Source organism: Rana temporaria, chromosome 1 (genome assembly GCF_905171775.1).
Source record: "Rana temporaria chromosome 1, aRanTem1.1, whole genome shotgun sequence".
Classification (NCBI taxonomy): domain Eukaryota; kingdom Metazoa; phylum Chordata; class Amphibia; order Anura; family Ranidae; genus Rana; species Rana temporaria.
In genome coordinates, this window is record NC_053489.1 from 180,645,125 (window position 1) to 180,661,024 (window position 15,900).

General features: G+C 42.7%; 1 protein-coding gene across 3 annotated transcripts in view; it reads left to right on the forward strand.

Annotated features, from left to right (window-relative positions):
• The window catches only part of SETD1B (SET domain containing 1B, histone lysine methyltransferase), a 117,501-nt gene that overhangs the window by 15,074 nt on the left and 86,527 nt on the right, over positions 1-15,900 (forward strand). For all 3 annotated transcript variants that reach the window (XM_040347003.1, XM_040346984.1, XM_040346994.1), the window contains exon 5: positions 14,039-14,151. In XM_040347003.1, coding sequence (XP_040202937.1) covers positions 14,039-14,151 — 113 coding nt within the window. The remainder of the gene's footprint in view (positions 1-14,038; positions 14,152-15,900) is intronic.

Below are 15,900 nucleotides of genomic sequence, written 5' to 3' on the forward strand. Positions count from 1 at the left end.
CGTGGCGCGGATGACATTTTTTTGTCCGAGATATCCAGATATTTAAACGGCCCCCTCAGGAGTTTTAGCTGCCAGTGACATGCACTGATGACCTTTTTTACCTTAAGAGCCAAAGTTATTCCTGAATCTAAGACAAATCCCAGATCACGGACCTGGGGGGCCACTTTCAGAGCAGGACCAAATGAGGGAGGCCAAGGTGGGATATCTGGGGGGGTGGCAAGATCACCTCAGATGATCACCTCAGTTTTTTCCCCCATTAAGTTTCAGGAAGTTGTCAGACATCCAAGTGTTAATGGCCTCCAAACAGCTGGCAAGGGTGACATCAGCCGTCTGGTTCCTAGGAATCTTCAGGTAAACCTGGGTGTCGTCCGCATTAACGTGGTAATGGACGGCATGGGACTTTAGCAGGTCGGCAAGGGGCCTCATATAGATATTAAACAGCAGGGGAGACAAGGCAGAGCCCTGTGGCACTCTGCAATCAAGGGGGTGTACTTAGAGTAAAAGGGGCCAGTCTTGACTCCCTGAACTCTGCCCTCTAAAAAAAAAAGAGGCCACCCATGCCAAAGCCGACCCACTCATACCCAAAACAGATCTCATCCACTCCAGTAAGATTCCATGATTTATGGTATCAAACGCGGCCGACAGATCTAAGAGAACCAGAGCTACTGAGTCACCCCTGTCCAAGCTGTGAAGGACATCATCATAGACACAGATGAGGCTTGTCTCTGTTCCATGTCCAGGTCGAAATCCGGACTGGAATTCGTCCAAAAGACGAATTCGTAAACCTGACTTCAATGGCTACATATTTGTTAAGGATCAGAATGTATTAAAGTCAAAGGATCAGCATGACAGCTGGACAGCTTGCATTTTCATAAGGGCACATAAATGTTAGTGTTGGAGAAGGTCATGTCAAGTTCTACATTTTTTAATCTGTTACCTCGGACTGTTCGCAACCCTCCTTCTCTTCTTCGCTTTTTTTTTTTTGTGTGTAGCTTTATGAAAGCTGCCAGGAAGAACAAATGAGACCTTTTTAGCTGCAAAATGTGCAGGTATATAAATGATATTGCAAAGTATTGTGTGAAGAAGACAAACACTGCTATGTGTTGGCAGAAGTGAAATCTTGACTTCTGGTCATGGAATAATTACTCTTCCTGCCTAATGGAACCCTACTGCATCTACGCGTGTGCACAGCAGAACATCCTACAACTTTTTATTTATTTTTGCACAAGTGTACTGTTCATATTTTAAAAAGGAACCACCGGTAGTAATGTAATGTACAATGCAGATCTATAAGACAGTATCACCATGCCAAAATCAAACAATCTTAAGCAGCAGTAATGGATTTTTTAGTTACGAACTCTTGATAATTAAATTAGAATTTCATATACATAAAGAAATTGCCACAAAAGCAAATGTATTAGGTAGTGTATGCAAATAATACTGTTATGTTTGTTTATTGGGTAGTATATCAGTTTGTGATCAAATTTTCAGCAGGGATGGAACTCTGTAATATTACATGCATACATCTTTCTGTCTGTTGGAAAGCATCGGTTACTTAAAAGTTATGTTTTGTCCATTAAAATAGTGATTACCGTACATGTTGTGATTAGAAGCAAAAATGTTACTATTCGGTGCAAACAACTTACTTGCATCCTTGAAAGTTACTGATACTTTGGCTCTCAACTGTCAAATTTGCAAAGGCTATTCTGCATTTAACTGCCTATATCGGGCATGTCAAATTCCAATTAAAACAGGAGCCAAATTTGGATTGGATCACCCAGGAATAAGACCATAGTAGTTCTAAGGGTTGCACCTATATATTTTTGCTAGAGACCATTTAGAGATAAATATACCAATTAAGCCTTTAAAAAATAGTTTGAAAATGATAAAAAGACTTCTCACCATTATGAGTTCTAAAAAGTACTGGAACCTCATACATACAATACAAACAGATATTAAAACATCCCAGTACCAGACAAAGAAACAAAATAAAGGTCACAATCTTTGCAATACAGTCTAAAATAACTTTCTTTTAAAAAAACAATGAAACACTATCTGAATAACCTATATTGTAACTGCATAAAATTAAAAATGTACATTATGTGGTACCAAACCAGGTGTCTGGAGCCATTCCAAGTATCTCTGATACTAAGCCGTCAGTAGGAAAACAAACCTTCAATCCTGTAAATTGAAAAGAGGGGCCTCCGTGGATCAAACTTGTTTTTCCAGCACACCTTAGATGCTCAGTTAGATTGAGATATGAAAAATTTGTAGACCAAGTTAACACCTCCAAAACCGTTGTGTTAGTCAAACCACCTTCTTCTATTGCTCCATGGTCAAGTTCTAATGTTTAAATAGCCATTGTAGGTGCCTTTTTGGCTGTAAATAAAGGTCAGCATGGACACCCTAACATATGCCGCTACACAGCCCCATATGCAACAAACTTCAATGCACTGTGGTCTGACATGTTTTTATCAGAACGAGCATTAACTTTTTTCATCAATTTGAGCTACAGTAGTTATTCAATTGGATTGGACTTCACGGATCAGCCTTCACTCCCCATGTGCTTTGACAAGCCTTGGCTGCCCATGACCCTGTTGCCAGTTTTCCTTCCTTGGCCCACTTTTGGTTGGTCTTGATCACTGCAGACTGGGAAGATCCTTCAAGAGCTGGAGGTTTGGAGATGATCTGACCCATCTACTCATTACGATATGACCCCTGTCAAAGGCCCTCAAAGCCCTTTTATTTTTTTTTATTTTTTTTTCTGCTTTTTAATACACCAACATCAGGGACAATCTATTCACTTGCTGGCTAATATATCCCACCCAGTTTTAGATGCCATTGTCAAGAAATGGTGAACTGTCAGTGGTCATAATTTTAATAATGGCTGTGTATGTGTGTATACATAATTTGTACCATGATTTAGACTGTGCACACATTTTAGAAATAAGAGGCTCTTATGAAATATTTTTCTTGGGGTCAGAAAAAAATGATGGGTCACATTTTTAAAAGAAGCAACAATCCTAACAGAACTGACATAGCTGGACAAAGAAGCAGAAACAGTCTACAATGTGTGCAAAAAAAGGTGTGATGAGCGCTACACACTGAAGTGAGAGTGATATATAAAAAACCACAACAACTTCATAAGGCCCATTATAGGATTCCATTATAGGATTCCTTTGCTAAAGGACATTTTTTTCTCCTTTTAGGACTTTGCTTATCTCCATTCCACACATATGTTTTTCACTGTTTTGCATTTATTCATTTATTATTTTACTAGTTATTCATTTATTGTTTCACTAGTCATTTTTTTGTTTATATGTTATGAGCCACTTCATCACTAGTTATACTTCTCGATTAGTAGTTGCTAGCTTACGAAGTTGTTGTGGTTTTTTATATATCACTTTCACTTCAGTGTGCAGCGCTCATCACACCTTTTTTGCATTTTTCTGTTTGTGTCCAATGACCACTACTAGATAGAGCTGCTTCCACGTTATTTATTCCAGCTTTTTTCACTTTAATATTTATTTACTCCCAGTAGCGCATTTAGTTCTTACCCACTCATTTAGTCTACAATGTGTGTTTTACTTCTTAAAAATAAGAATAAAAATGATATATAATTTACAGCATGCAGTTCCCACATGCCTATACATACTTAGGCATTTTTATAGCAGAACAAATTATATAACATCTGAAGGTTGCCTAATCAAAATTTTCAATGGATCTGTAGTTATAGGGACGACCCTGATGACTGCCACATTGTAATTTACAACAAAGAAACAAACAGTAACTCTTATGCAAGTATTGGATAGAGTATTTGGATACGTTTTGTTAACCCGTATTTGTACTTTTAAGAAAGTATGTCAAATTTTAATTTTAGAATTTTCTAAATTTCTGTAGCTAACTGATTAGCTTACATTTTAGCTATCAATTTAACATCTACTGTAAGCAAAGATGTCAGCCAGTTCTGATTCTGGGAGTAATGAATATTTGCCTGGCTGTCATGTAGTCACTAATATTACTGACCATTTGGGAACATATACAGGACCATGAAAAAGTATTCATACTCCTGGAAATTTTGACATGTTGCATCCAAAGACGTATATGTGATCAACCAACACAAAAGTGTCAAGTGAAAGGAAAATACATGGTTTTCAATTTTTTTTTTTTACAAATTAATGTGTGGCATGCATTTGCATTCAGCCCCCCTGTCTCAAGTCTTTTGCAGACTAACAGGTTTTCTTCTAAGATTGCCCTGTATTTGGGTCCATCCATCTCCCCAACTACTCTGACCAGCTTCTCTGTCCTTGCTGAAGAAAAGCATCCCCACAACATGATGATGTGTTCGGGGGGGGGGGGGGGGGGGGGGGTTGTGCAGTGTTAGTTTTGTTTTTAGGCCAAAAAGTTCAAATTTGGTCCCAAATCCTTTCCATTTTTGGGTGATGGATTGAACAGTGCTCCGTGAGATGTCCAAAGCTTGGGATAATTTATTTTTATTTTTAAATTCAGCTATATCGGTACCGCCATGTTGCAACCATTGCTGGAGTGCATGTCTCTTCTCACTCCTTTATCAGCATCACCTCCAACATAAATGGAGCCAGCCAAGTGCAGAGAGAGAAAGGAGCGAAGGGAACAGACCAAACTGAGACGAGAGCTGAGCATCCCATAGCTGCAGTCGCCGTGCTACAAGACGCACTGTTATCAAATATGATGTAGTGCAGGATCCAAGATGCACATCTCCAACTCCCTTTACCACTCAGCAATTTAAATCTTTAGACTGGCTAAGGACCTGCTAAAAAGCAGCATGCAGCTGAAAAAACACGAGATTTAGGCCCCATGTACACCAGACGTTTTTACAACCTCTCCTGAATGATTTAACTTGACAGATGGTAACCCACGTCTAAAACTTCAGTTTTGCCGCGTTTACATGTTGCGTTTAGCAGCGTTTTACCTCGTTTGTGTTTTTAGAAGCGCTTAAAAAAAAAAAACTTTTGCCTTTGTTTCCCTTTGCTTTGAGAGCTGCCATTACAGATCCAAGCCAAACTGCTTTATTTACATTTCAGGCTGTCGTCAATCTGCTCTGTATTTTGTAGAGATATACATCTGCATATCAGAACAGACGGCCAAGAAGGCATAAGTAATCACTATAGATGTGCCATATTTGTGAAAGTGTGGCAGTATTATTTGGTGAGTACAGATCCATGTGGGTGTAGGACAACATGTGGTGTTTGGAGGGTTTAGTCATCGCCACACAAGGTAAAGAAAGAAGCCTTGCTACATTTATTTTTTCCTTTGGACACTGTATCACTTTGTATCAGCTTCAGCTCGTTCTTGGGACACTTGAGTTTTTTTTTTTTGAGGATTTGTGTACACATTTATTATTTGCATTAGTTTTGAAGTGATATTATTTAGATGATTTTTATATAATCTCCATCTTTAGGCCCCTTTCACACTGAGGAGTTTTTCAGGTGGTATAGCGCTAAAAATGGCACCTGAAAACTCCTGCCCAGCATTCTCAATGTGAAAGCCCGAGGACTTTCACACGGAGGCGATGTGCTGGTAGGAGAGAATAAAATCTCCTGCAATCAGCATCTTTGGAGCGGTGTGTAAACCTCTCCTTCCCATTTAAAACCATGGGAAACCGCGGTAATACTGCCCGCAATGTGCTTCTGCAGAGGCGCATTGCGGGCGGTATTAACCCCTTTTCGGCCGCTAGCGGGGGTTAATACCGCACCGCTAGCGGCCGAATCCCGCGGCAATTCCGACGGTATAGCGCCGCTATTTTTAGCGGCACTATACCGCCACCGCACCACCACTGCCCCGTGTGAAAGGGGCCTTAATATAAAAAGTCTACACACCCCTGTTAAAATGTCAGGTTTCTGTAATGTTAAAAAAACGAGACAAAGCTAAATAATTTCAGAACTTTTTCCACCTTTTCAATGTGACCTATAAACTGTTGAGCAACAAACCTGAAATATTTTAGGTGGAGGGAAATGAAAATAATATGGTTGTATAAGTGTACACCCCTTAAACTAATACTTTTGAAGCACCTTTTGATTTTGTTACAGCACTCTGTCTTTTTAGGTAGGAGTCTATCAGCATTACACATCTTGACTTGGAATATTTACCCACTCTTCTTTACAAAAAAATCTATCAGATTGCGAGGGCATCTCCTGTGCACAGCCCTCTTAAGGTCTGGGCTCTGACTGTGCCATTCCAAAACCTTAATCTTCTGGGAAAGCCATTTTTTTTGTTGATTTGGATGTACGCTTTGTCTCGTTGTCATGCTGAAAGATGAAGTTGCTCTTCATGTTCAGCTTTCTAGCAGAAGCCTGAAGGTTTTGTGCCAATATTGACTGGTATTTGGGAAAATTTCCTAATTTCTTCCACATTGACTAAGGCCCCTGTTCCAGCTGAAGACAAAAAAGCCCCAAAGCACGATCGTGCCACCACCATACTTCACTGTGGGTATGGTGTTTTGAGAGACTTAAGATTTGTTTTTGCAAAATTTAGCCAGGCTTGGATGTTGTTCCTTGTAAGAAAAGGCTTCTGTCTTGCCACTCTACCCCATAGCCCAGACATATGAATAATACAGGAGATTGTTGTCACATGTACCACACAGCCAGTACTTGTCAGATATTCCTGCAGCTCCTTAAATGTTTCTGTAGGCCTCTTGGCAGCCTCCCTGACCAGCCTACTTTGAAGGGATGTCCAGTTCTTGGTAATGTCACTGTTTTGCCATATTTTCTCCACTTGATGATGCCCATCTTCACTGTGTTCCATGGTATATTTAATGCCTTGGAAATTATTTTGTACCCTTTTCCTAACTGATGATACCTTTTTAACAATGAGAAGACCCCTCTGATGCTTTGGAAGCTCTCTGTGGACCATGTTTTTTGCTGTAGGATGCGACTAATAAAATGTCAGGAAAGACCTACAAGAACAGCTGAACTTTATTTGGGGTTAATCAGAGGCACTTTAAATGATGGCAGGTGTGTATTGACTTCTATTTAACATGAGTTTGAATGTGATTGCTTAATTCTGAACACAACTACATCCCCAGTTATAAGAGGGTGTGCACACTTATGCAACCACATATTTTTTTATTTTTTAGTTCTGAAATTATTTATCTTTGTCTAATTTTTTTTACATCACAGAAACCTGACATTTTTAACGAGAGAGTGTGTGTGTGTATATATATATACTTTATTTCCAAGAGTATTGGGACCCCCTAGCCTTTACACGCACATGAGCTTTTAATGACATCCCAGTCTTGGTCCGTTGGGTTCAATGTTGATTTGGTCCACCCTTTGCAGCTAAAACTCTTCTGGGAAGGCGATCCACAAGACTTAGCAGTGTGTCTATGGGAATGTTTGACCATTCTTTCAAAAATGCATTTGTGAGGTTAGGCACTGATGTCTTTATGGATATTGATTTGTGCACTGGTGCGCAGTCATGCTGGGACAGGGCCATTCCCAAACTGTTCCCACAAAATTTGGGAGCATGAAAATGTACGAAATGTCTTGGTATGATTGGATTGGAATACTTATAGAGCGCCGAATGCGAGTTGTGATGATGCCTTAAGAGTTTCCTTCACTGGAACTAAGGGGCCAAGCCCAACCCATGAAAAACAAATCCCTCAACATATCCCCCCCCCCCCTTTCCACCAAATGATTTGGACCACTGCACAAAGCAAGTTCCATAAAGACATGGATGAGCAAGTTTGGGGTGGAGGAACTGGCCTGCACAGAGTCCTAACCTCAACCCGATAGAAGACCTTTGGGATAATGGAGACTGAGGGCCAGGCCTTCTCGTCCTGACCTCACAAATGCGCTTCTGGAAGAATGGTCAAACATTCCCATAGACACACTCCTAAACCTTGTGGACAGCCTTCCCAGAAAAGTTGACTCTCTTATAGCTGCAAAGGGTGGGCCAACTCAATATTGACCCCCTACGAACTAAGACGCCATTAAATTTCATGTGCATGTAAAGGCAGTTGTCCCAATACTTTTGGTAATATAGTGTGGTTGTTATTTATAATACAAATGACACTTTGCTACAATTTAAAGCAGTGAGTGTACAGATTGTATAACCATAGACCTTTGCTGTCCACTCAAAATAACACACAGCCATTTAATGTATAAACCACTGGCAATAAAAGGTGAGTACACCCGTAAGTGAAAATGTCCAAATTGTGCCCAAATTTGACCAAATTTAAGATGCCTGCTCCCCATTCACACCTGAGACCTTGTAACACTAACGCAGGATTTGACAAATTTACTTAGAATCTAGGAGCCAGCTAAAAAAGTTAGGAGCCAGAAAACGCGCCCCGTCCCAACGAGCTCGCGCGCAGAAGTGAACACATACATGAGTAGCGCCCGCATATGTAAACGGTATTCAAACCACACATGTGACTCAAAAGATGCAACCCGTTTTAAACCTCGCCTATGGAGATTTTTTAAGGGTAAAAGTTTGACGCCATTCCACGAGTGGTTGGTAATTTTGAAGCGTGACATGTTGGGTATCATTTTACTCGGCGTAACATTATCTTTCACAATATAAAAAAAATTGGGCTAACTTTACTGTTGTCTTATTTTTTTTAATTAAAAAAAGTGATTTTTTTTTTCCCAAAAAAAAAGTGCGCTTGTACGACCGCTGTGCAAATACGGTGTGACAAAAAGTATTGAAACGATCGCCATTTTATTCTCTAGGGTGTTAGAATAAAAAATATATATAATGTTTGGGGGTTCTAATTAGAGGGAAGGAGATGGCAGTGAAAAGAGTGAAAAATTACACATTAGAACTGCTGTTTTACTTGTAATGCCAACGGCCACCACCAGATGGCGCCAGGTCACAGAAGGAAGCTTGGGACTTCACAAGGCCGCAAAGCCGTGGCCTCAATTACCGGCAGGCGCCAGGTCACAATTCTTGCGACTAATGACACCAGTGAGGGAAAATGGCTAATTGGGCCCAATTTGGAAATTTCCAGATAGGGGTGTACGCACTTTCCTATTTGGGCGAGCAGGCATCAGTGGTAAAGCGCCGCTATTTTTAGTAACACTTTTACCATAGTTTTAGCAGCACTTTTCGAGCACTAGCGGGCGCTATTAACCCCAGCTAACAACCGAAAAAAGGTTAAAAGCGCCTCTGCAGCGGCGCTTTGCCGACACTGCCCATTGATTTCAATGGGCAGGGACGCTTTGGGAGCACACCACTCCTACAGCTCCTCAAAGATGCTGCTTGCAGGACATTTTTGAGCGTCCTGCCAGCGCACCACTCCAGTGTAAAGCGCCTCTGTGTGAAAGTAGCCTAATGGCTGTGTGTTGAGTTATTGAGGGGACGGCACATTTACACTGTTATACAAGCTGTATTAAAAAGCAATTTCTTCAGTGTTGTCACATGAAAAGATATAATAAAATATTTACAAAAAATGTGAGGGATGTACTCACTTTTGTGAGATAGTGTATTATTGTGTGCTTGTCTCAATCAAGAGCATGAAGTGTCATTTCTGTCTGCTGTCCTGTTCCTCTGCTATCAGCATGAGTCACTTTTGATAAGTTTTTTACTGACACCAATAGAAAAAGTTGACGTGGTTTCTCCAGCACACAGCTTGGGATTTACAGCCTCCGCTTGGGCGGGGGGGGGGGGGGGGGAGTACAGGTGTTGGAAGTTTTTTTTTTTTTTTTACATTAATGTATTAATAAAACAACACCTATTGTGTTAAGAACCACTTGACGACCAGCTCGCGTACATATACGTCATGACTTTAAAGATGAATATCTCGGTAACGGATTTCCATGGCTGGTCCTGTAAACGATAACGGTGGTCTCCGCGGCGGATTCGCCGTGAGATCAGCGTTATCTGTGGCGGGAGAGGGCCCCCCTCCCGCCGCTTTCCCGCGCCCTCCGCCGCTTACCGGAGCCGTCGGCAGCAGCGGAGGCGATCGAGGGTCCTTCATGCTGCTGTGTGTGGATATGAGTGAGGGCAAGATGGCCCCCACCTGTCTCCATAGCATAGCAGGGTGGAAGCGACATCAAAAAGTCACTTCCGTCCATGCGTCTTAGAGGCACTTTTTTGTTATTTTTTCAAATTACATTTTTTTTTGCATTTTAGTCTAAATATGAGATCTGAGGTCTTTTTGACCCCAGATCTTATATTTAAGAGGACCTGTCATGCTTTTTTCTATTACAAGGGATGTTTACATATAGGAATAAAAGTGGCCTTTTTTTTTTTTTTTTTAACACAGTGTAAAAATAAATTAACATTAAGTAAATAAAAATGTATTTATTTTTTAAAGTGCCCCGTCCCGACCGAGCTCGCGCGCAGAAGCGAACACATACGTGAGTAGCGCTCGCATATAAAAACCGGTGTTCAAACCGCACAAGTGAGGTATCGCAGCAATCGTTAGAGCGAGACCAATAATTCTCGCCCTAGACCTCCTCTGTCGTTCAAAAGATGCAACCCGTTTTAAACCTCGCCTATGGAGATTTTTAAGGGTAAAAGTTTGACGCCATTCCACAAGTGGTTGGTAATTTTGAAGCGTGACATGTTGGGTATCATTTTACTCAGCGTAACATTATCTTTCACCATATAAAAAAAATTGGGCTAACTTTAGTGTTGTCTTATTTTTTTTAATTAAAAAAAGTGATTTTTTTTTCCAAAAAAAGTGCGCTTGTACGACCGCTGTGCAAATACGGTGTGACAAAAAGTATTGCAATGACCGCCATGTATTCTCTAGGGTGTTAGAACCCCCAAACATTATATATATTTTTTTCTAAGTAATTTTTTTGCAAAAAAAAACTGTTTTAAACTTGTAAACACAGAGTCTGAAAAACAGGCTCGGTCCTTTTGTGGTTAAGTCATTTAGAAGTTACCTCTTCATTTCAGTCCACAGCAGTAGTTCTCAACCTTTCTAGTGCTGTGGCACCTTGATAAAAATTCCCAAGTTGTGGGGACCCCCAACAATAAAATTATTTTCAAAGTGTGGGCTGTCAGCACCCAAGGCAAGACAAGTAATTTTGCACCTCCAACCCATGGACATTTTGCGCTCCCTGAGTGTCTTCCACTTTGAACAGTATTAAAACCTCATATGGTACATTTTAGGATGTACCACTCTTTCCTTCTTCTCCTTTCTTTCCCTTTTATCTCTCTCTATCCCAATTTCTTTTTTTTCCCCCCATCCCTCTCTCAAGCTGTCTTTCCTGTTCTTTCTCTTATTCTCTGTCCCCTTTTCTTTCTTCCTCCCCCTCTTTTCCTCTCCCTTCCATGTATTCTCCATTTTTATTCCTTCTCTTAAGCCTCGTACACACGCTCAGTTTACTTGGCAAGAACCAGCGAGAAAACTGCTGGCAGAGCATTCTTGCAGAGTAAACCGAGCATGTGTACGAGGCTTTCAGGTTTCTCGACAAGAAAACTGCCCAGAATCTAGATGAGAAAAATAGAGAACATGTTCTCTATTTTCTCGTTGTGACATTCTCAGCAGTTTTCCTGCAGAGAAACCCGAGAGTGTGTATACTTGGTCGCCGTGGAAACCCACGCATGCTCGAAATGGCTTAGACGCATGTGCGGTAGCTTCCTAGGCATCGGTAGGATGCAGCAAGATGGCGGCGACGACTGCATCGAATGTGTAGAGTGCATGCTTATCGTACGCGATGACGTCACCGTGTTTTTGCCTTTCAAGAGAACCGCAAGGAGAAAGGAGAGTATGTACACTTGGGCGGCAATAGATTCTTGACAAGAATCTCGTCAGGAAAAACAAAGTTTTTTTTTCCTGACGAGATTCTTTCCCGTGTGTACAGGGCTTTACTCCTTGGTGGGGGGAATAAGATGAGTGGCAGTGCTGGTGGGGGGGTGGGATGAGTGGCAATGCTGGGGAGAGTTCTGATTAGCCAACTTAGGTGCTCTTGATCAAGGTCATCTGCTGATCTGAGAACTGTAGTGGGGACTTTTAATGGCAACTATAAATCGCAGGTAGTGTTACCCACTGTGTCTCCGACTTTGTAGTGTCTCGTAGCAGTGACACCTATGCTGAAGTCAAGTGATAGGGTCTCCTCCAGCCCCTCCCATCTCACAATCCTCACCAGTCAGCGGACATCTAGTCTCTGCCCCCCAGCCATGCCGTAAACTGAATGGGCGGCTGCAAAGAGGCTGAGTAGGTGGCCTTGGGCTCCAGGAACAGCCCAGCTGGGAGGCCACAGGCTCCAGGGACAGCCCTGCTGGGCAGCCGCAAAAAGTCTGGGAGAGCAGTGCGGGCTTCAGGAACAGCCCAGGATTTGGTGACCCCTGGCAAATCATCATTTGACCCCCGAGGGGGTCCCGACCCTCAGGTTGAGAACCACTGGTCTACGGCCAGCAATGAACTGTCAAGGTTCTTTTCTTTGCAGTCATGGCAACTTTTTGGGACGCTTTTCCAGAATCTTTATTCCCATTCTTCTTAAAATGGCGTATTGCTCCTGCACCAGATTTTTCTGTGTTTTTGCGGTTTTTAATTTCTTTCTTTACACACTGTACGTAGCTAAATGTTAAGGAGTGGGCTGGGAAGCTGGCTGTCGTGTTCTTATCAACTGATGAGTCATCGGCTGTCAGCGGGGTTTCCCCCCATGACAGCTGAATGTAAAAAAATAAAGATTTGCTGGCAAAAAAATAACGGTGGAAAAAAAATACCAACGTGGGGTCTCCCCTAGGTCCATACCTGACCCTTCGGGTATGATATGGATTTGGAAGGTACACCCCCCCCCCCAGGCCAAAATTTAAAAAAAAGAACAGCATTGGTCCCCCCCAAATCCATACCAGACCCTTGACCCCACCTCAAAGCACATTGTCCCCCATGTCAACGGGGACACGGACATCTTCCCAACAACCCTGGGTGACTCGACCATCCTCTCGCCTACATTCTCTCTACTGTTTGTAACTTTAAGGAATGTGCCATCACTGTGGGGATGTGAGTCTCCATGGGTGTACTTGTAGTATGGCAGGATCCAGTTGCTTCCCCCGGCAGGTCCCGTTACTATAGCACCCATGGTAATTTGCAGCCTGACCTCACCATGCCCATTGCAGAATTCCATCTGTGTACCCGAGTCCGTGCAGTGTTAAAAACTCGCCCTCCTCCTTGTGCTGTTCCGTGATAGGCGGAACACTCGGTTTGCCAGCAAACACTGTGTTCAGTGTTCCGCCTATCACGGACACCCTCTCGTCCTCTCGTCTATCACGGACGAGAGGGCAACCGTGATAGGCTGAACACAGTGTTTGCTCGGAAACCGAGTGTTCTGCCTATCACGGAACAGCACAAGGAGGAGCGCAAGTTTTTACCACTGCACGGACTCGGGTACACAGATCGGATTCTGTAATGGGCACGGTGAGGTCAGGCGGCAATGGACTCCGGTACGCTGACTCGAGTATAAGCCGAGGGGGTCATTTTCAGCCCAAAAAGAGGGCTGAAAAACTCGGCTTATACTCAAGTATATACAGTACTCTGTTTATCTTTGTAATAGTAAAACGTGTTTGATGATCTGAATCATGTAAATGTGACAAATATGCAAATAAAATAAAAAATCTGGAGCGAAGCAAATACTTTTTCACAGCAACCCCCCCCATACAGGCCTGTGCATGATATAGAAATCCTCCCTCTTTTGGGTGATTTTACTGTTTTTATCATGTTGATGTACCTGCCATAACACAGTGGAGGAAAAGGACAGGGCTTCATGATAAAGAGGGGTAGTTTTTCTATCCACATAACGTTGGTATCTGCAACCATTTTGCATTTGCTATATTTTGATTTGTAGAGTGTGTAATAAGTTGCTTTTATTAATTTAAAGATGTTGTGCATGTGCAACATAAATTCCAAGATAATTATCAGTACATTGTAACGAAACATTCCCAACCTAGATTACAAGGGACTTTTACAGAATAACACTTGCTGCTACCTCAAGGTACTTGCGTTTCAGGACTCTTATTATATACTTTTTCTTTTCTTCACTTAAATTTCCTTTTTACTAACCTTTTTTCCTTTAACAATATTTGCTTATGTCTTTGTCTACAGGCGAGACACGAATGCGGTTCTATGAACTGTTGGTTAATGGTTTGTACACGCCTCAGACTCTTCCAGTTGGCAGTGACTTGGATGCTTCACCCACTGTGAATGAAACGCCACAGGTAAACACTTTTTTTTTATTTTTGTTATTTTGTTTTTTTTGCTTGCACCTTTTTGAACAGTAATACTCATGCTTTTTCATTTTAAAAACAAATGTGTAGAAACGTGTTGCCAAATGCTGAAGGGTAGCTGGAGCCAAAAAGTTTTCATTTAGTCAAAAATGTTTCAGTTTCAATAATGTTTTTTTTTTTTTTTCTCCATATGGGGGCTTAGGAGACCTGATCCAGCCCTACCCTGCAGCAATATATCACATGGTTACATAGTAGGTGACGTTGAAAAAAGACACAAGTCCAACCTATGTGTGTGATATGTCAGTATTCCATTGTATATCCCTGTATGTTGTGGTCATTCAGGTGCTTATCTAATAGTTTTTTAAACGAATGATGCTCCCCGCTGAGACCACGGCCATTAGAAGGAAATTCCACATCCTTGCCGCTCTTGCAGTAAAAAAAAACCCTCTACGTAGTTTAAGGTTAAACCTCTTTTCTTACCTGTTCAATAGATCAATTGTGATCTGTTTGCAGTTATTATCAAGCCGTACATTACTGTTGCAAAATGTGTAGAAAGGGCTAAGCCGGATCGGCTCTGCTCCTTCTAAACATGAATGCTAGAGTTGTAGGAGGTGCTGATAACCTTGTGTCAAATCTCCTTTATGCACAGTGCTAAAGTATTGTTTTCTATGATGCTACTAAGCGCTCTTACAGAGTACTTTTTAGCAAGCCAAGTAGGTGACTGTTTCAGCTCATGAGCTTTAGGCCGGGTTCACTCTGGTACGACACAACGGTCATACTACTTTGGATTCGACTTTGCCCTGTGACTTGAAGTCCGACATGCACCCCTCTAAAAGCATACCAGGCCCTTCGGTCTGGTATGGATTGTAAGAGGAACCCCTACGCCCTTATTAAAGGGGGCTCCCAAATTCCGATAAGCACACTGTCCAAAGACTCCGAAAACCAAAGGCCAGGGTTGTCGGGAAGAGGCCCTTGTCCTCATCAACATGGGGACAAGGTGCTTTGGGGTGAGGGGCCGCAGGCCTACCCTAAAGCGCCCACCCCCCCCCATGTTGAGGGCATGCGGCCTGGTACGGTTCAGGAGGGGGGGGAGCTCACTTGTCCCCACCCCCTTTCCTGACCAGCCGGGCTGCATGCTCGGATAAGGGTCTGGTATAGAACTGGGAGTTCCCACCTCAAGATCATCAGCGCACAAGTCGCATGCTAAAGTTGGGTCAGGTAAGACGGTGATCCGACTTTGATGCGACTTCAGTGATATTCAATGGGCTGAAGTAGGATCAAAGTCGGACCAAAGTAGTACATGGAGCGTTTTCAAAGTCGGACCGACTTGTGTCTGACCATTGAAGACTGTTCCCACAGGGAAACATTGATTTTAGCATGTCATGTCAGAAGCTAGGCAGCCGCTCAGCCGTTGTCACCAGCTGCGGGAGGAGATGTCCTCCTCCCTTCCGACACTCCGCCCAGGTCTCCCATCCCACCGGGAGGCCCAGACGACCAGCCGCCACATCCCCTGGCTCGCCAAGGGCCCTAACAAAGCCAAGGGGTCCGATCCTCTGGAGGGGACCCAGCAGCTGTGGTTGCGCCCCCAGGTGGCAGTGCACCCTAGGCGGCTGCCTAATTCGCCTAGTTGGAGCGCCGACCCTGCCCTCGGGTGGCTTGAGAGGCCTTTACAGGTGCTATTTTTGGCGATAAAATGCCTAAAAAGCACCCCAGTGTGAAAAGGGGTCTTAAGGTTTAGAA